The sequence below is a fragment of the Lasiosphaeria miniovina genome (genome assembly GCF_030549165.1).
Source record: "Lasiosphaeria miniovina strain SMH2392-1A chromosome Unknown B0T26scaffold_4, whole genome shotgun sequence".
In the NCBI taxonomy this organism is placed as follows: domain Eukaryota; kingdom Fungi; phylum Ascomycota; class Sordariomycetes; order Sordariales; family Lasiosphaeriaceae; genus Lasiosphaeria; species Lasiosphaeria miniovina.
In genome coordinates, this window is record NW_026848223.1 from 3945429 (window position 1) to 3963971 (window position 18543).

General features: G+C 53.3%; 8 protein-coding genes across 8 annotated transcripts; 4 read left to right on the forward strand and 4 right to left on the reverse strand.

The window, feature by feature from the left end:
- The first annotated feature begins 466 nt into the window (after positions 1-466).
- On the forward strand, positions 467-1889 carry B0T26DRAFT_711343 (hemolysin-III related-domain-containing protein). Its single transcript, XM_060442029.1, has 3 exons — positions 467-1182; positions 1274-1504; positions 1572-1889. Exons 1-3 carry the CDS (start codon positions 613-615, stop codon positions 1728-1730), a joined length of 960 nt encoding a protein of 319 aa, XP_060296709.1. The 5' UTR covers positions 467-612; the 3' UTR covers positions 1731-1889.
- B0T26DRAFT_711345 (uncharacterized protein) lies at positions 1890-4453 on the reverse strand. Its single transcript, XM_060442030.1, has 2 exons — positions 3053-4453; positions 1890-2988 (listed from the first exon to the last, which is right to left on the reverse strand). The coding sequence occupies exons 1-2, from the start codon at positions 4263-4265 to the stop codon at positions 1991-1993; spliced, it is 2211 nt and encodes a 736-aa protein (XP_060296710.1). The 5' UTR covers positions 4266-4453; the 3' UTR covers positions 1890-1990.
- Positions 4454-4610: 157 nt separating this feature from the next.
- B0T26DRAFT_711346 (class II aldolase and Adducin domain-containing protein) lies at positions 4611-6168 on the forward strand. The gene has a single exon (XM_060442031.1). The coding sequence runs from the start codon at positions 4882-4884 to the stop codon at positions 5674-5676; it is 795 nt and encodes a 264-aa protein (XP_060296711.1). The 5' UTR covers positions 4611-4881; the 3' UTR covers positions 5677-6168.
- Positions 6169-6352: 184 nt separating this feature from the next.
- On the reverse strand, positions 6353-8125 carry B0T26DRAFT_829964 (uncharacterized protein). The gene is made up of 3 exons (XM_060447460.1): positions 7824-8125; positions 7716-7758; positions 6353-7633 (listed from the first exon to the last, which is right to left on the reverse strand). Exons 1-3 carry the CDS (start codon positions 8065-8067, stop codon positions 6649-6651), a joined length of 1272 nt encoding a protein of 423 aa, XP_060296712.1. The 5' UTR covers positions 8068-8125; the 3' UTR covers positions 6353-6648.
- A 2224-nt stretch (positions 8126-10349) lies between these two features.
- On the forward strand, positions 10350-11696 carry B0T26DRAFT_676153 (putative alpha-ketoglutarate-dependent protein; the record flags this gene model as incomplete). The annotated part of the gene is made up of 4 exons (XM_060439942.1): positions 10350-10499; positions 10569-10879; positions 10954-11375; positions 11449-11696. 4 exons carry the CDS (start codon positions 10350-10352, stop codon positions 11694-11696), a joined length of 1131 nt encoding a protein of 376 aa, XP_060296713.1.
- An 81-nt stretch (positions 11697-11777) lies between these two features.
- On the reverse strand, positions 11778-13090 carry B0T26DRAFT_741076 (uncharacterized protein; the record flags this gene model as incomplete). Its single annotated transcript, XM_060443923.1, has 3 exons — positions 11778-12687; positions 12757-12811; positions 12868-13090. 3 exons carry the CDS (start codon positions 13088-13090, stop codon positions 11778-11780), a joined length of 1188 nt encoding a protein of 395 aa, XP_060296714.1.
- A 1163-nt stretch (positions 13091-14253) lies between these two features.
- On the forward strand, positions 14254-15074 carry B0T26DRAFT_676155 (uncharacterized protein; the record flags this gene model as incomplete). Its single annotated transcript, XM_060439943.1, has 4 exons — positions 14254-14447; positions 14625-14756; positions 14812-14878; positions 14928-15074. The coding sequence occupies 4 exons, from the start codon at positions 14254-14256 to the stop codon at positions 15072-15074; spliced, it is 540 nt and encodes a 179-aa protein (XP_060296715.1).
- Positions 15075-15379: 305 nt separating this feature from the next.
- On the reverse strand, positions 15380-18191 carry B0T26DRAFT_647255 (uncharacterized protein; the record flags this gene model as incomplete). Its single annotated transcript, XM_060437882.1, has 2 exons — positions 15380-17099; positions 17452-18191. The coding sequence occupies 2 exons, from the start codon at positions 18189-18191 to the stop codon at positions 15380-15382; spliced, it is 2460 nt and encodes an 819-aa protein (XP_060296716.1).
- Between the last annotated feature and the right edge of the window lie 352 nt (positions 18192-18543).

The window sequence follows — 18543 nt, forward strand, 5'->3', positions numbered from 1 at the left end:
AGAGCAAGGAGAAGGAGAAGAGCAAGGAGAAGGAGAAGAGCAAGGAGAAGGAGAAGAGCAAGGAGAAGGATAGAGCAAGAGAAAGAAAAGGAAAAAAAAGAAAATGTAACACTCTCTGGACCAGTGGGTGTTTCCTTCGGGGTTTAAAGCAATGCTAGTGTTGCGACTGAAGAGTCTCTTGTTGGAGGGTTTGTTGGGTCTTCTTCCTGGTTGCTGTTGCCTGAAGGAAGCTCGAGGTTTCATGTGAGGGCCATTGGGGCACGGGACAGCGCCTGGCAGCAGCTGGCAGCCAGCTGTGGGTCGCTAATTCTTCACCAACCTCGCAGATCATTCATTCCCCGACCTGGCTGTACCTCGGCCAAAGGTGTGTCGTATGTTGTTTTTTTAGTCTTGTGAACCTCAACAAAACTAGACCGAGGAACGGAAGAGGAGAGAGGAGCTGTCTTGGAATGGTGTTCTCGGGGCGACGTGCATGTGGAATATCGAAACTCTTCTTTACCTGCCCAAGGTGGTTTTTCTTTTCAGCCTTGCATGTTTCCTTGGGAAATTTTGTCAGCTCCAACGCCCGACTCTGCGTAACCTTAATCCTGTTTTAAACCATCCCGCCCAGAGATGGCAAGTGGAACCAAGAAGACACCAGCAAGCTCGCTGCGGCAACGGCGTCCTTCAAATACCGCCGCCCAGACTGTCGTCGACGCTGCGCGAAAGGTTGAGTCGAAGGTCGAGCAGGCCCTCCTAGTCTTGTGGGACGAGCTCCCGTCCTGGCGCCGAGACAATGCCTACATTGTGCGAGGCTACCGCCAGACGAGCAACAGCTACTGGGGCTCCTTTGCCAGCCTGGGCTACCTGCACAACGAGACGGTCAACATCTGGTCGCACCTGCTCGGCGCCTTGGTCTTCACGGTCGGTGCCGTCGTCCTGCACTCCGTGATTGCCCCCCGATACGAGTCTGCGTCCGACGCCGACTTGCTCGTCTTCTCCTGCTTCTTTGCTGGCGCTTTCCTGTGCCTAGGCATGAGTGCTACGTACCATACTCTCTCCAACCATTCGCCCTCCGTGGCGAAATGGGGGAACAAGCTCGACTACACGGGCATTGTGCTCCTGATCGTCGGTAGCTACGTGCCGGCTATCTATTACGGCTTCGTCTGTCTCCCGACTTTGGTGAACCTGTATCTGTCCGTGGTTCGTCAACCCAACCCCCCCCACCCCACCCCACTCCATGGTGTAACCCTCCAGCCTGGCAAATTGTTTAACTGTAGCACTGTATGTGCAGATATCGCTCCTGGGACTGGGCTGCCTGGCCGTGTCGTGGTTCGACCACTTCCGCGCTCCTGCCTGGCGCCCGTATAGGGCACTCATGTTTGTCGGACTTGGCGCCTCAGGGGTAGTCCCTATACTTCAGGACTTGAGGCTCCACGGATACCAGGACTTGAACGAAAGGATGGGCCTCTCCTGGGTCATCTTCCAGGGAGCTCTGTACATCTTTGGCGCATTCCTGTATGCAGTGAGTCTTCCTTCTACCCGACAGTTGCCAGCCCACGGCCGCTGTTACTAACACGCACGCTTTTCAGTCACGGTGGCCAGAACGCCAGTTTCCTGGAACTGTTGACATTTTTGGCAGCTCTCATCAGATATTTCACATCTGCGTTGTCTTGGCTGCCGCATCTCATTTGTACGGCATGGTCAAGGCGTTTGATTACCGTCACAGCGTGTTGGGGGCTCAGTGCTAAACCGGCCACATGGATACAATGCCGGACTTTGACGTGATATTGGATACACTGTTTTCTTTTGGATTTAGTATACCAACAGCTTAGGACATATAGAGGCAACTGGTCTAGCCATCTTTACCGAGTAGATACGATATGTAGTACAATAAAAATGACAATAGTACAGCGAGAAAATATTGTTGGCTAAGTACCAAAAGGACGAGGCGAGCAAAATTTGCTCAAATGGTAGGTACCACGTTGCCGATTCGGAACTTGGTTGACTGTCACTGCACGCCAAGGTCCATGACCTTTATCAGTCCGGAAGCCATAGAAATCGCAGCCCAGCAGCTGAACCGTAGGTTCGGGTTCCATGCAGCCGTCGTCACTCGCGTCAGAGGCTCATGAGCAACAACACGAGAAGCGAGTCTCTCGTTCATCTCGGCCTCGCGGTTATCAACTTCTTCCTGCGCACCCGACCCTTTCTTAGACCGCCCCCTTTTGCCGGCATTGGTTTTTTTCCGCTCCAACTTTTTTCTCCTGTCAATCTCCTTTCGTTTCTCGGTCCGTGGGTCATCGTTTTCCTCGGGAAGAAAGCCTTGTAAGATCCTTACGGCGCCCCTTGGAGCGGGCGAGCCTGATCTGGCTCCCTCGATTTCTGTAGCGGGGTCGAGGGTTCTATACTCATGCTCAAAGATCTTGATCTTGCGCTGGGGCTCACCCTTCTGCTTGAAGAGCTTTTGCAATGCGTTGCACGAACTTACGGAGCCGTCTGCGCAACCAGTGAGAATAAATGGGTGGGAAGTACCGGAGGAGACACATGTTACTGTGTTCGTACCAGTGCAAATGCTGCGAGCCTGGCAGAAGAAACGGTGGTGGAGAAATGCAATGGTAGTGTTGGGAGTCGATGACGGGTAGAGGGTCATGAAGCCCTGCATCATCTCGTTCCAGGATAGCATGTTCGGCTGGAAGCTGATTGCGGGCACGGGGAAATAGGTGAACTCTGAGCTCGGTTGTGACAAGTCGGTCAGCGTCGCGCAGCCCCCAACGGGAACTGAGGCCACGAGGTAGGGATTTGACGGATAGGCGGAGCAGATATCGAGCACATAGGTGTTATGTACACCGACTCGTAGCAACATCGCGCACGGATGAACGGACCATAGAGTGATGGAACCGTCTAAATGGCCGAGAGCGATGCGATTTGTGTTAACCCATGTCAGGCAGGTGACTTCCACGCTGTATTCGCCAGAGATACCGAGCGCCACCACTGGCGTCTCAATCCATTCTGTCGAGGGTTGCTGGTAGTCAGAACGAGCTCTCCGCAGCGACACTGGGGGAAGGGAACAAACCGTAACGGGGTTCATTGCTATCATTGATGTTCTTAATATCAATGACTCTAGCTTTCCCGTCTCCACAGAGAACAGCCAGCAACCCATAAATGCCAACTGAATCCAGCGGAACTGGGCACCACTGAAGACGTTTGGGTCTGCCCCAGTCGGAGATCTTGGCTGTAATGAGTCGAGGCTTGTGCTTCGACGGGGCCGCCAAACCCGTATTCTGCATGTCGGCGGCAAACTCCCAAAACTGGATAGATCCTGAGCGATCTTGCTGATCGGCTGTGCCTCTGTCCCTAGGCGTGGCCAACGTTTGGTCCGAGAAAGGGATTATCGCTACCGCAAGCAGTTGCGTATCTTTGTTGGACGAAGGAGCCCAGGCCACAGCCAAGGGGATGCCTCCCACATTGAGCATCCAGCCACTTGGTGTGTTGTCTTCGGCGTTAGGGTCATCTACAGGGAGGCCTGACGGTGTTAGGGACATGCTGTCCCAGTGGCCGAGTCTGAACTCTTTCTGGCTATCCCAGGGCCCAATCAGAGTGACCAGATCGCCCTCGGCCCGAGGGATGAGGCGCCGTGCAACATGGGCGGCGACAGCATGCGAGCGCTGCAACTCGGGAGAGCCCACTTGGTAGTTGTCATAGCAGAGGAATGCGCTTCTCTCCTGGTCAAGCTCAAAGCTTGCGGTCAGCCAGGGACTCGGCGTAATGCCTTCGGGATCGACAGGCGGCAACGCAGGTGGCAAGGCGGGAAACTCTGCCCATCTTATCTCGAGGTCCCAGATTATCTTGATGCGCCGGTACTCGGGTCCGTACATGGAGTCGCGGAGGGCGCCGTATCTAGCGTACCGTCTCAGGGGACCGGCGTAGACGCGCGTGACGATGCGCGTCTCAAGAGGATAGTGTGGGATGTCATGGAAGCTCTTGCGGCTCTGGATCATACCGGCGCCTGCATTGCGCAGCTTTCTGGCGCTCCTGGGAGCTCTGTTGTCCGCATCTTCATCGTCTGGCTCGTCTGGCTCACTACTTGCGGCGTCGTCATTGTCATGGTCTTGGCCATCAGCGTCTTCGTCTTCGCCCTTGTCGGCGAGCGGGCCTGCTCCTTGAGCATCGAAATCGTCATCTTCATCCCTGTCATCTGGGATAGCAAAGTGCTCATCTTGGTCGTCCAGCAGAATGGGGTCCTCGACATATCGCTTCCTGACGCTACGGGTTTGTCTGAGACGCATTGTGGAGACCGTGATCACAGACAGCTAAGGCTTGGTGGGAAAAACTCCGTCAAAGGGCTGGCTGGTCCTTTCTCCTCCCCTCCCCTCAAAATTTTGTTGCTGAATGCGCTGGGCTAGCCGCTGAGAGGCATTGCATTTGCTTCGTTTTATAAATTGCGAAAAGGGTTAGAGTCTCTTTTTGTTCCGGTATCGATCGCGCCTGGGAGAAAGAGAATGAGGGGCTGTGGACGTGGTGGGGTGTAAAAAGCCTAAACAGGGTTAGGGTTGTGAACAGCGTTACTGTATCTGTATTGTGTATTGAACTGAACCGCGAAATCCCCTTCTATTCGACCCCTTTCATCCATAGGTACCAAGCCGGATTAGACCCTGAGCTGTTGATATTGGAAATTAGACATACTCGCCGAGGATATAGATTTCTTTGTAGTTTTGGTGTTCGTTGTTACCATTGCTTTGCGATTTACACGCAGCAGAACTGGAATGATTTGCGCCGAAATGTTTCGATGACGACATCTCTGTCAATTAGAATAGGTGTCAATGACTTCCTCCCATCGTGTTTTCTTTAACCAAAACAAAGAAAAGCACCAAAGTAGGTAATTATACCTCAACAGCAAGCAACATGTCGAACCCCGACCTCATACGCAGCTACTGGAGAGACTTCATTGACGGGAGTCACATACTTCACCACCAAGGAGTTGTCGATGCCTATGGCCACCTGTCGTTCCGCCACCCGCTCAAGTCTGGCGTTTTTGTGATGTCACGCAACATCGCGCCGGCAACAATATCCTTGCCCGACGACTTGGTCGAGTACTGGATCGCGAATGCCGAGCCTCTGGATCCAAACTCAGCCAGCGGTTACGCCGAGAGACATATACACTCCGAGATCTACAAGCGGCACGCCAACATCAATGCCGTAGTGCACAGCCATTCTGACGCCGTCATCCCGTACACCATTATGAGCGTCGCTCTCAGAGCGTGCTACCACATGGCTGGCTTTCTCGGAGCAGAGGGCGTGCCGGTCTACAACATCACCGAGTATTTGGAGCAAGGTGACCTGCGAGACATGCTTGTGCGCAACGAGCACCTCGGCAATGCGCTTGCCAGATTTTTCGACGACGGAAATTCGGTAACTCTGATGCGCGGCCACGGATTCACGACCGTGGGAGACAGCATCCAGCAGGCAGTTCTGCAGGCAGTTTACACGCAGCACAACGCGGCAATCCAGACGGCGGCCTTGACAATAGGGGCTTCTTCCGCGTCCATGACCCCAAGGGCGGCGCCATCGAGCATTCAGTACTTGACAAAGGAGGAAGCCCAAGCCGCGGCTGATATGACGAAATGGTCCTCCGGGAGACCTTGGAAGCTGTGGACTAGAGAGGTAGAAGCGTCGGGGTTGTACGTCAATTCTGCTTGAATTGCTTGACTGTTTCAATTTATCATAATGAGTTTCGGTGAGAATATGTAGCTTTTTCCTTTATGTCATATCAAACATACGGCTAAATTAATATGCCCAAAGGCATATACACTCTACGAGCACCTGTTATGTTTACCGAGCAAGACTAGCAAGAAACATACGTCCCCTGCTAGGGTGTGTCCACAATTTTACCAACGGCTTTCAAACTAAGATACCTAAACAAGATGTTCAGCTAGAAACTAGTATCTTGCAGGAATAATGTGCGTTGGATAGTCTAGGACCCCTGAAAAAAACTATGAGGGGAAGCCCCACAGCAAAAAAAAGAGGAAAAAAATATACAACACCAGGGTATCGCTGATGGTCAGCCCACCCAACTACTAGTCTGGCGGTCGCTGACTTGTCTATGGGAGAGCCGACGGGATCCCGAATTTCCAGTGCCTATGGTCGTATGTGGAAGAGAAGAGATCAAACGGCATTGATACGTGATATTGGTCTGATGGATATCGTGGTAGCGGTGGGAGAGCCGCACTTCGTTTGACGAATTCACCATTGCATCCGCAGAATTTGACAAGACTTTAGCCTGGTATGGGGATTCCTAATTGCATGTATCTACGGGGTATTCACATGTATTGAACATCCCTGCCTACCGCTAAAGGACAGCGGTTGGGTGCAGTCTGTCGTGCGAGTGTCAACGCAATCCCCCCAAAAATTGCTGCAATCGGCATCATGATGCAGAATCAAAGATGTGTATTCTGTCTACCCTGTCTTATGGAGAAAGCAAAACAAGTGCCCATTACGGGACATGTCCGATTTCCTCGCTATTTCAGGATATGACTGCGCCCCTGTATGTTTCAACTCAAACCCGAGCTCTGTCCCGTCACTATTGCTAAGATATGAAAGATCAACTATCGTTCATAATGATCTCATTCCCCATTCCTAACAGGTCATGCTGTTCACAAATCTGCTCTCAAATCAGCTTGGCAACTCCCTAGCATGGTCAGCATACGGCGAATTAGAAGCATACGGCGGCACATAATGCCGTCCTCTCTCAGTTGCCCTCTGATCATGCCATAGCTCCTCTGGTACCGTAGGGGGATAGCCAGGCGAATTTGCCGAGGTATAGCCAGGAGAGTTTGGCAGATGATAGCCTGGTGAGTTCGTGGGGGGATATCCAGGCGAGTTCGGTTGGGGATAACCAGGAGAGTTTGTCGGAGGATAACCAGGAGAATTCGTCGGGGGGTAGCCAGGCGAGTTCCTGGACATGTACGTGGCTGCATTGTTGCCATGCAGCTCCGAGGGTGGCCTTGCTGTCTGGTCGGACCTCATCTCTGGCGGTAATACGGGGAGTGTGGGCATTGGCATTTCCCCTGGCCCCATTGACCCGGATTTCGGATCGCCTACAGGCCCAGTCCATTGCTCTTCGGGCAAGTCCTTACGTTTTCGGCGGTAGAGCATCCATAATGCTGAAAGTGCACCCAGAAATAACAGACCGCCAATCGTTGCGCCGACTCCTATTCCCACCTTTGCGCCAGCGCCGAGCCCGGAGTCGGCGTTGCTATTTACCGAAATTGTCGGATTGGCCAAAGTGGAGGTCGAAGACAATGTCGCGGTTGATGTTGCCGTTAATGATGCCGTTAATGCTGCCGTGAGTGTTGTTGTGGGTGCTGCCGTGGGTGTTGCCATGGGTGCTGTGGTGGGTGTCGCCTGTGCTGTCGGCGATGATGAAGGAACATCCGAGCTGTCACCTAGGCTTGTCGACTGAGTAGAGCTGGACGTAGATGAAGTGGGCGGGAGATAATCAGAAGACCATTCAATGCTTCCACCCAAGCTACCGGGGAGCCTGGCCATGTCAAAGAGTTTTCCCGCAGCTGTGAACGCTGCGGTGACTGTAGGCGGACACGTGCAGCTGTCCGGAAACCTGATCTTGCTTGGCTTGCCCTTCTCGGCACAAGCCATCCTGCAGCACATTTGATCAGCCATATTCCTTACTCTTTCTCGTAAGCGCGCAAAGTGCTGCGGGTGTCGAGAGAGCTTCATACCAGCGATTGGGAGTACAGTACACGAGACCGACCCATGGGCTGTCTAGAGCAGGACGTGTCAGCCACTGTTTGCGACTACCCAGTATATCCAGCCCTTGGCACAATTACCTGTGTATGAATTCTTGCTTGGGCAGATATCGTCTTTGTACTCGGGATCGCTGCAGCCGGCGAGATAGGTCAGGCCAAAGGCCGCGTCGTAGCAGGCATTCTGGCTCAGACACACATCGCCAGCAGTGCAGCAACTTTTGTGGCCAATGGCATCATTACCGCAGGGAATGAAAGAATTGTCGGCTTGCTTCCCGGCAGCGTAGTAGCAAGTGCCGTTGCTGAGCCAGGGGTTTGGGGAGCCCATCCCTGTAGCGGGCCACGGCCAGAGAGGCGCAACACAAACTGCTCGCTTGTGCGGTGTTGCGACGGAGAGGTGGGCGGGGAGGGAAAAAACGTGAAATCAACCACAGGCAGGAAATTTTCATCAAGGAGCTACCGTACGAGCTTGGGCAGTAAACTGTGCGAGGTGTCTGCGGTTGAAATTACGGACTAGGTCTAGTATTAGTCACACGCGAGACCTGGGAGGGAAGGAGCGGCCTCTGAGGCGACAAACATGACAGGACGGAAGCAAGTGCTACCTGGCAGCAAGAAGTGAATCGTGGACGGTGGTCTCTGCTCGTGGATGCCAACCTGTGAGCTTCAAGTTCTGTGCAGCAAGCTGACTACGTTCAGATATCTGATGGCTGCCGCCAGGGCCGGGCCACAGCCTTCATTTCCGCTGCGGCTTCCCGCAGGTGGAGACCATACGCAGGATCTGTATATGCCAGACGCAAACATTCCATTCTAGCCTGTCCCCAGCGCTGGATTACAGCCTTACAGAATGGGGAAATTTGGAATGAATTGTAGTGGTTCTCGGCATTACCAAGTTGCAGTGGTTGTGTATGCCCAAGGCACCTTCCAAGATAAACACCAATTTAGTCTGCCTATCTTGCAAGATCCGGGACTAAGCTATTCGGTAGACATGGCAACGGTGCCCCCTTTTAGCAGCGCGTTGCCATCAAGGGCAGGTATCTGATTTGTTGCCTTGTAAAGTGTCCCTTTCCGGCTCCATGCGCCACTCTATCTTCACTCACCGAGCCTAGAGTATAGCATGCATAAAACTAAGACAGTGTAGCTAATCCGAGACATGTAATCAGTTGATCGGGTAGGACTATTCGTATCTGCAACGCTCGAATGCGCCGTGGTGCGACTCTGACGTTTGTTGGTTATCGACGTGAAATAGAGTTCACATTGGACCAACCAGCCACAAACCGACGCTTCTGAACACATACATATGAACGCGGTACCTGATTGCTCCGTAGAGGAAAGGCTGCCCGAGGTGGAGGTGGAGGTGGCTGAGGTAGGCTGTGCTTGTGCCTTAGCATGAGCGGCGCGTTTGGAGAACATGCAAGGTACAATAAATTCGGTATGTATCTACTCGACCTCTTCTACCTAGGTAGATACCTCTGATAAGGGGTGCTAGCGAAAGCGCGATAATCATCTGTCACTCAATTATTCCGAAGTCCACCTTGGCGTCACCCGAGTTAGCCTTAAGCAATATATCAAGTACGGCAGTCGTATATTCACAAAGAAAACCAGCCCAACCATTCTGCATTTTACGGGACACGCTATGAAGAAGTGACAGCCACATGTTAATGGGCGTCTTGAGCTGAGTCTTATCCTGAGCGGTCCAAGATAATTAGCACGTTGCGTCATCCCTTGCGCGCGGAACGTGATCAGGACAATCCCGCGAGAGTCAACCCGGCACTCGAGGCCGAAACTAACGTAATGCGATTATGAGAGTCCCTTTTCTTCCCCACGATAGCGAAGCCGAGATCTCCTGATGGTTCAAGCAACAGGACCCTTTCTGGTGGCCGAGCCGGTGGGAACGGGACACAACACCCGAGGAATGACATACACACGGCTTCCTTGCTTATTCAATCACCTTATCCTCCCGCCCTGCCCCCGCGGCTCTTCCGGGCCTCGTGATGCCAAGTTTCTATTTCCGACGTGGAAAAGCTACCGTGACTCGTTACCGTCGTCAAAAACATGGGCATGTCGTGTTGGGAGGGATGGCGTGCTCCCTGAGTTGTCCATCCCGCTGGTGCTTTACGCGATGGCGTGATATGGTGCGCGTCTAACAACATCGCCTCTCCACACAACGATTGATTCGATACGGCATCGCGGACCCGAGAATGGGGTATAGTGTGCGCGGGTTGCGTGCCCCCTGATCGGTGCCTTATCGAATAGGATGGGGGCGTTTAGCGTGGCCGGACTGCTACACATGGCTCAGGTCTTTGGTAGGGCCCGGATCGGCATTTGTAGCCGATGTCGCGTTCGAATTGTAATTCATCATGGCTAGGGACTCGCCCGATTGGAAGGCATCGTGTTCGCGCAATCCTATCCATGCTCGATGCCATATCAAACCCCGCAAAACGGGCGCCATTAAGCAGTTTGGGGGAGGGGTCATATCCATTGTATAAAGAAGAGCATCCCGCCGGGTGGCCCCGAGTCTGCTCCAGGTATTTGGCCAACTGGCAATAGACCAATACTAATACCAATACTAATACCCAGATTAGAAGTGAACACCCTGAAGTAACACTCAGAATGGCTCCCTCGGCCACTGAGACCGTGATCGTCCCCGTCCCGGAGGTTTCCGCCCTGAAGCTCCAGGTGCTCAAGGGCCAGTACAAGGAAGCCCCGACCACGTTTGATAAAGACGCGGAGACGGGGAAAAAGGGCTTCGAGGCAGCCAAGGTGAGCTCGCCAGAGGCCTCAGGTGTGCACTCAAAACTTGACGGGGCCTCACTGACTCTTCCGGCGCAGTACCCTCATTACCTGCCAACCTGGAATCGCGAGCAGTATTATCAACCACTCCAGCCATTCGAGCATGTCGAGCACGGCAAAGATGCCGACCCGTCATTCCCGAACCTGCTCCCTGAGGGCTCCACTGTAACGCACCTTACGCCGACCATTGGCACCGAGGTCAAGGGCACTCAGCTCACCTCGCTCAACTCGGCCGGCAAGGACGAGCTTGCGCGTCTGGTAGCCGAGCGCAAAGTCGTCGCTTTCCGAAACCAGGACTTTGCGGACCTGCCTATCGAGAAGGCTCTCGAGTTTGGCGGTTACTTTGGCCGGTACGTCTGCTGTTTTTGTGCGGAGATAGCAGAGAAGACAGAATCAGATGCTAACATTTTGACCCGTTCATTAGACACCACATCCATCCAACATCGGGGTCCCCAGAAGGGCACCCAGAGATCCACCTCGTGCATCGCGGTGCTGGGGACAACACGATCGACCAGTATTTCGCGAACCGAATCAGCTCGGTCGCGTGGCACTCGGACGTGTCATACGAACAGCAGCCCCCGGGAACGACCTTCCTATACATCCTCGACAAGCCTGAGACTGGAGGCGACACCCTGTTCGTCGATGCGGCCGAGGCGTACCAGCGGCTTAGCCCCCTGTTCCAGGAGCGTCTGCATGGGCTCCAGGCGACGCATTCGGGCATCGAGCAGGTCAACGCTTCGGCAGCCCGAGGCGGCATCAAGAGACGCGAACCCGTAGTAAACACCCATCCCATCGTGAGGACGCACCCAACCACGGGCGAGAAGGCACTCTATGTCAACCCACAGTGTAAGTTGCTCCCCACCCTCCTCGAAAAAAAATTCAAATAAAGGGTTTGGCTGACGAAATAATTGCCGCGCAGTCACCCGCGATATCGTTGGCCTGAAGAAGGAGGAGTCGGATGCAATCCTCAAGTTCCTATACGACCACCTAGCCTATGGCGCCGACTTCCAGACACGTGTGAAGTGGGAAGAAGGAACTGTTGTTGTGTGGGACAACCGCGTCACGCAGCACTCGGCGCTCATTGACTGGAAGGATGGTCAGCGACGGCACTTGGCGAGGATCACTCCCCAGGCAGAGCGGCCATTTGAGACGCCTTTCAAGACCTAAATCGTAACGAGTGTGTCGTGAGAGAGACGCGATATCATGGTGCTCTGTAATCAAAGTAGTATCGTAATATAGCCAAGATTGCTACAGAAAGGAAGGAATTTCGCTCAGATCTACTGCCTGGCTGTCTGAAGTCTTGACATTTGCTTCCGTCTTGATTTCGTGCCTCCGTCTCCGTTCGGCCCTCCGGGTCCGCAAGCCGGAAAAGAAATTACCATCTTCATCAGGGTCGAGCTGGCTGTACTTGGGTTGCTTGATACTAGGAAGATTCACAGTTTTCGATTTGTTGCTAGAGCCCGAACCTGGCTCATCCTGTGGGGTTTGATGCGGCCGGCTCTCTAGCTTTACGAGTGGTTTGCCAGCTGTGTTGTGACGGGACAGAGATATCTCTGCACTTTTGGAAAGACGTTGAGGTTGCTGTCTAGTGGGCCAGGGGGCTTGGTTGTCGAGATCGTCGTCGTCATCATCATCGTCATCATCCTCATCGTCGGTATTTTCTGTTTTCATTCGCGACTCGGCGTCACTACGACGGGCTAGCTGCCTGGAGGGGCTTGCATTCAGACGCTCTCGAGAGCTGACAGCGGCACGCGATCCCGCGACAACAGAACCTAGAATGGCGAGAGGAACTGCTTTCTTGCGTGGGCTATCCATTAATCCCCGAAGGGAGGTGTGTGCCCACGGTGATGATGACTCTTCATCGTCACTCTCCGAGCCATCCCCACTGGCTCGTTTCCCCGGAGCTTTCGGGATGGCCTGGTGCTGCTTGGCCGCGTTTTCGAGTGCGGCACGACGTCGCTTCACGAGGTCTCTCATGTCCCCCGTGACGGGCCGCGAGATGTTCTGAATGGCCTCTGCATTCTCTGAGTTGGCCAGAGTCTTGAGGCGCTTATACTCGGCAGCGTGGAGGTGACGGGTGAAGTCGCCAGCCACCGCGAAGAACTCATCTTCGACCATACGATATCTGTCGTCACTGTCGACACCGTCTATCATGAACCTGAGAAACGCGTTAGACCTCTCTATCTAGCGTATTAATGCACATCGAAGCGACCGAAGTCGGGCTTACTCTTCCTTGACCGGCTCCGGAGGTGGTGAGGTGGACGGCGACCGCACTGGGGCAACTGTCAGCACGCGTCCAATGCATCGGGATGGAAAGAAGTTTGGCTGATAAACCCACATGAGCGAAGGCCCAAGCTACGCCTCGACTTGGTGCGTGCATCTGACGATGGGTCATGCTCTTCAGACTTTGTGGTTTGGGGTGTGGGGCGATTTGCAGGCGGTGGAGCCGGACTGTGGCTCGCTGAGGATGCGGATGCGGATGCGGAGCTGGCAGGCTGTTTGGGGGGCGCTGCCGCCTGGTTGCCTTTGCCCTTGACAAGCCATGGCAGTTGGCGAGGCATGTTGCATGCTGCTACTGGACCTTAGTTTTCGTCGGGTTTGGCTATTCATGCTACAGACAGACGATGCAATAGGTGTGTGGCAAGTAGCAAGCGCGTTGTCGCTTCTGCCAAGAAAAAGGCAAAGTGTGGTTAGTCAGCAGGGCACTCTGCTGCCTGAGCTTGACAAGGCCGATGACTTTGAACTCCAAACTTTTGTGAAGTGTAAATTATTTTTAGTTTGAACATGGAATACAACAGGTTTATGTATGTGTACCTAACTAATGCGTTGAGACGAACAAAAAGAAATCGTAAGGGTCAGAAAGATCACATGAGGTTCGTGACGTTTCCAGGTGGGTACAGAAAGTTGAAATTCTCAACTTTGGCTCTTCGAAATATCATAACTCTTGTAACGAATATATATATATACGTCATTATTTGGTTTGCTAATACGCCTGTCTTCTCACTTTCCAAAACCGACGGCAAAATTTCTTCCTCAATTATTATTGGTTTCTACATTTTCTTCTGAATACACAACCAACGAAGTCTGCCGTAATGTAGATGTCTACACGGTCGCACATACACACATACACACACACGGACTCTCGGTGGCTCATGGCAAAACTCACCGAGACGTGAAGAAGAAAGAGATCGGTACAGTGTTGATGTGGCCTTGTAAAGGGCTAATCACTTAATATACACCCCAAGGACTAACCCAAATACGATCGAGCTGTGCCAAACTTAATTCGGCCGAGAGTGTAAGAAAAAACTTGTCTGCGGCTGGCACTCCATCCAAAGGCATCCTAAAGCTGGACCCTACGTGTCCTCCTACTCGTCGTCCTCCCCCTCCCCCTTACGCACGCCAACCAGGGTAGGGCGGTGTATTTGAAAAGGAGAAAACTTCTTCTATGTCACACCCGGTAGAGCCTGATGACACAAAAGCCCAGCATCAGGTAGAGACTAGTAAGGGGGGCACCAGAATCTGGGGGCGGGTGCTACGCCGAATCGTCTCCAGGGTCTCGCGACATCCCAAGAACAAGATATACCCCGCACCCGCACCCGCTGCTGTTGCTGCTGCTGCTACTACTACTACAACTACTACGCCTGCTGTTGTTGCTGCTACTATCTAAAGCAATGAAAAACCTAACGTCAGCCGAGGCTTTCTGAGATGGTTAGGACATAACGGCATGACGTGTGGCTCCGGCGCCATATCGACCAAGCTGGGGTTGCCTCTAGTGACCCCCCCTCGCGCTTATCGGTACTCGTTCGACGTTCTGTTTTGCCCCCCATCATCGCCATTTACGCCCGAAGGTGCCCGCTGGCAGGAGGCCCGGCTGTGTTTCTCGTCCGACGACTTCTCAAAGCTCCGGGATTCGGTCCCGTAGCAGGCAAATATTAACGACTACGCCTTTTTAGACGTAGTAACCTTTTTGAACTATCCACATCCCGCCCCATTCTTCTTAGATAGACCCTCGGGAAATGTCAAGGTATATAGTTATACGCCTTATAATAGCGCGTCGGTTGGTAGGCACACATATGAGCGTAAAATCTCACTTAGCCTAGCGCGCGACCGGACCGACTGGAACAACTGGACCCTTAGGATGTCGTTTACAAGTCGAGACGGCATCTGGCTCGCCAACTTATCCCGCAATGAAGCTGCTGCTTTCACCGGCCCCGATTCAGTAATAAGGTGAGTTATTGGGCGTCCCTGGTGAAAATATCAGCCCCTAATAACCGCACCAAAGAGTCATTGGTTGGGTTCACCCAGAACGAGATTCTATCAAGAGCTCAAGGGTATTCTACGTCAAGAACGTGAGCCAGCCATGGTTGGAAACTGTGAATCTGAATAACGGACAACTAGGGTCTTCTCTGGACGACGAAGCCTATGACGTGGAAATGCGTCAACTTATGGATGAGGTTATTGAGAGGTTTATTCAAGGTGGTGATTGACGACGAGGTTTTGGCCATGCAGAGCGTCCTGCGGATGCCGGTCGCTGCCAATCCGTGAAGAAATATACGCAGTCTAATCCCTGAAAATGTATTAGCGTAATGGTAATTAGGTCTTTCCGAGAGAGAGAGAGAGAAAGGCCTTTGAGAATATACAATAGGGATTCTAATAGCTCTTGCCTCCCATGGTAAAAAACCTTCAGGGCAACTCGTAAGACATTATGACTTTTCAAATCTTAGAAGGTCCCCTACTAATAAACATTCAAGGATTGGATTACATATAGCTCGAGCACTTACATCGCCAGAATGCGAGTGAACTGCGAGCCCTCCGCCAAAACTCCCAAAGACCATATTGGAGTGTTTGCATTAGCAACACTGACTCTTTCGGCCTAATTTCTCGGTTTTGAACGACAGGACGCTGGCTTTCCCCATCGCCGGACTTTGGCCTCGCTTGATGATGCCCTCTGGGGCGAAGCCGTAATACAACTTTGCTCTCGACTCAACGCTTGCACTGCTGCTCCGCGGTCTTCCTGCAGGGTCTCCGGTGGTGGAGGGGGGCGGCGCGTTGGCATCAGGGATGTTCAAGTTATCCGTGATCAAGCCGTAGCCCAAGCGGGTCTTGCGGATCTCGTGCGGCAGCTCTCCCCACTTGGACGACTTCCACGGCAGGTCCTCGAGGCAGGGGGCGCGCGTGGCGGCGACGATGCTCGACAGACGCGAGTTGCGGACGTGGTTGTTGTTCTGGGCCAGCGCGGCGGTACCGAGCGTCACGCTGACGAGGGCCAGGACAATGGCCAGGCCGTAGACGAGCCACAGGTCGCGCGCGTTGTATGCGTAGGCGTTGGCCACGCGCGTCTTGGTGCACGGGTACAGCAGCCGCGGGTCCGCGGCCGTGCTGGCGTTGCCCACGCCGCTCTGCTGCGTGGGCTGCGACGCCCAAGCCACGACGATGAACTGCGGGTTAGCCAGGAGCGACAGGAGAATGTTTTCGTACAGGGTTTGGATCTTGTCTAAGAAGTTGGGAACAACCAGGTAGGTCGTCTTGTTGATGAGCTGCGTCTTCATCAATTCGGTGTTGGCAACAATATATGGCGGATCAAATTTGATTGAACCGTTGAGGTTGAGGCGCATCTGATAGCCGAGGGAGTGGTACGCGGCCGTGAGGCGGTATCTTTTGAGGTCCTGCGGGTAGATGTAGCCCGACTCGGGAGTGGCAGCCGTTGTGTCGCTGGTACCGTCGTCGGCCTTGACATCAGGCAAGAAGGTCGTGTTTACTAGAGGGCGCAGATAAGTCCTGCTGAGTACAGTTGTGAATTGCTCAGAGAGTGTGTGGTTGAAGAGGACCTTGTATTTTGTGACGTAGTGTTCGCATCGAAAAATCGAGGGCGTGAAGGACGAGTTCCATCTTGAATTGGATCTGTCTGGCGCGGGCTTGTCCGCATGAACCAAGTCCGAGTGGCCAATCCACAAGACGGGTTCGGTCCTAAAGGCTCCCAGATGTTTCGGAAACGGAGGCGGTGTAGTCGGAGCACCCCCTTGGCTGGCGTTAATCTGGTTGGAGTAATACTCGCCAAGGGATGTGTGTCCAATGTAGCTGAAGTCGCCATCAGGGATCAGGTCCCCTGTATTGAAGGGCGCGCGCATCCGGGCGAGCTTCTCGCTACTGTTCCCCCGGCCCCTTATGATTTGGCTGCACTTATAACCGGGCCCCGTGAATGAGATGGTGTAAGAGCAGTTCCAACTAGCACCGCAAGTCTCGACGGAGGCATTCTCTCTGGCAACGACCTTGTTCGCGAATGTGCTCAGAGTCGACAACACTGTTGTTTGCCAGGTGGTGCCCGTCCAGTAGTCAAAGAATGTGTCGTTGAATGGCGCAAAGACTTTGTCCGAGCTGGGCAGAGTAGAGTTCCACAGAGATAGAGAAATGCCAGGGTAGTTGTTGATGCGCGTCTGTTTCCTCCAATTCTTCGTCTTTTCGGCATTAAAGTTGAGAGTTCGAACTGAAGAGCAGAAGGTATCCTGCGTCTCTGCCAAGGGCGCGATGGTGAGTGTTGCCGGGGTCAAGATTGCCGTAAGGGGAAAGAGCCTAACGAGTCTCTGTTAGCCGTCAAACATGAAAATATAGCCAAGCTGCAATCCAACCCCTGAATATTTATAAGCGGGGGCTTTCCAAGATTTGAAAGACTTCAATATCTTACGGCTCGCCCTAGGGATTTTTTCGCCGAGGAAGGTAAAAGCTATTAGGATCCTTATTTTAGAATCCTAAAGACCTATGTCTTCTCCAAAAACACGTATTTAAGGCTTTCCCTGGCCGATTTATTTGCTGGGCCGTAACATTTGTTTTGCCCAAGTACCAAACCAATAAACATTCGGGGATTGGATTGTAGAATACCGTGGTTCAGAGACCAAAGGAGGGACCGGTAACGATAAACACTGACCATATAATTGTTGCCAGAGACAAGGCAACCTTTGCCTTTGTAGCAAACTCCCAATTTACCAGCGCCGTCACATCATCTGCCGCTGCAAAAAGGCTGTCGATGGTGCCGAGCTGGAGTGTTTTTCTCTTGACCGTGGCCCAGATCTGCTGTCGGTATGCGAAAACAATGGCCGATACCATGGCGGACTTGGATATGTATGCCAGCAAGTTGCCGATGCGCATCATCATCATGAGCTGGCCGTCAACCGGCTTGCCGGCCAGACTGGCGTAGAAGACGTGATGCGAGGTGGCAAAGGCGATGCCGAGCAACAACAACCCGTACATCATCCAGCGCGAGTCGAGAAGTCTCCAAACCCATTCCCACCACCCGTCTGGAGATGAATGATTTTGGCCATACGGCGAACGACTAGACTGCAGTGAGAAGTAATGCTGGCTCGGTGGACCCTCAACTTGGAGATTGTCCTGCGACAGCTCGGATGCTCCCTGCCTGGAACTGGTGATGGATTTGCCATCACGAATGCGAGCCTGACCGGTGTACTTGGGAACATGAAGGGGGTCTTGGTGTTGTACCTGGCGGAAGGCAAGCGAAGGACTTGGGCCGGGGGTCGGAAACGTGCCAAGCTCAGTACGTGAGCCTAGCACATCGTCGCCGTAATCGGAGATATCTACGTCATCCAGACCAGAGACGCACGTACCGAACGGTGACAGAGGCGATGGCAGCGGCTCTTGGTGTTCAGACATGGGCAAAGTGGACTCTGAAGGGCTCCATGCTTCGACTTGCCAGACGTACTGAAGTGGCGACGAGGGCGGGATGGAATTCATGGCGACGTTCGGCTACTCAGTGTTGAGATGTCCAGCTGTCCAAGACCCAAGGCGATGGCGCAAGTCGGCATAAGCATGGGTGTGCTGGACTACTGGTGAGATGCCAAGTCATGGCATCTTTATCTTGGTTGTCCGTGGGCGGTCCTGATCATGAAGTGCAACATGACTAAGGTAGGTAGGAATCCGGAAGCGACTCCATGCTCAGATCCCGCATCCTCAGATCGGCGCAGAGCCCGAAAAGCATGCATGGCTGATAGGCTGGAGTGGCGCT

Excerpts from the sequence above, each read along its gene's own strand:
- B0T26DRAFT_711343 (XM_060442029.1), top strand. The coding sequence starts at position 613 with ATGGCAAGTGGAACCAAGAAGACACCAGCAAGCTCGCTGCGGCAACGG. Across the intron at positions 1,183-1,273 it reads TGAACCTGTATCTGTCCGTG|ATATCGCTCCTGGGACTGGG; the intron begins GTTCGTCAACCC and ends CTGTATGTGCAG. Across the intron at positions 1,505-1,571 it reads TTGGCGCATTCCTGTATGCA|TCACGGTGGCCAGAACGCCA; the intron begins GTGAGTCTTCCT and ends CACGCTTTTCAG.
- B0T26DRAFT_711345 (XM_060442030.1), bottom strand. The coding sequence starts at position 4,265 with ATGCGTCTCAGACAAACCCGTAGCGTCAGGAAGCGATATGTCGAGGAC. Across the intron at positions 2,989-3,052 it reads TAGCAATGAACCCCGTTACG|AATGGATTGAGACGCCAGTG; the intron begins GTTTGTTCCCTT and ends AACCCTCGACAG.
- B0T26DRAFT_711346 (XM_060442031.1), top strand. The coding sequence starts at position 4,882 with ATGTCGAACCCCGACCTCATACGCAGCTACTGGAGAGACTTCATTGAC.
- B0T26DRAFT_829964 (XM_060447460.1), bottom strand. The coding sequence starts at position 8,067 with ATGGGCTCCCCAAACCCCTGGCTCAGCAACGGCACTTGCTACTACGCT. Across the intron at positions 7,759-7,823 it reads AAGCAAGAATTCATACACAG|ACAGCCCATGGGTCGGTCTC; the intron begins GTAATTGTGCCA and ends GTCCTGCTCTAG. Across the intron at positions 7,634-7,715 it reads TACTGTACTCCCAATCGCTG|GATGGCTTGTGCCGAGAAGG; the intron begins GTATGAAGCTCT and ends AATGTGCTGCAG.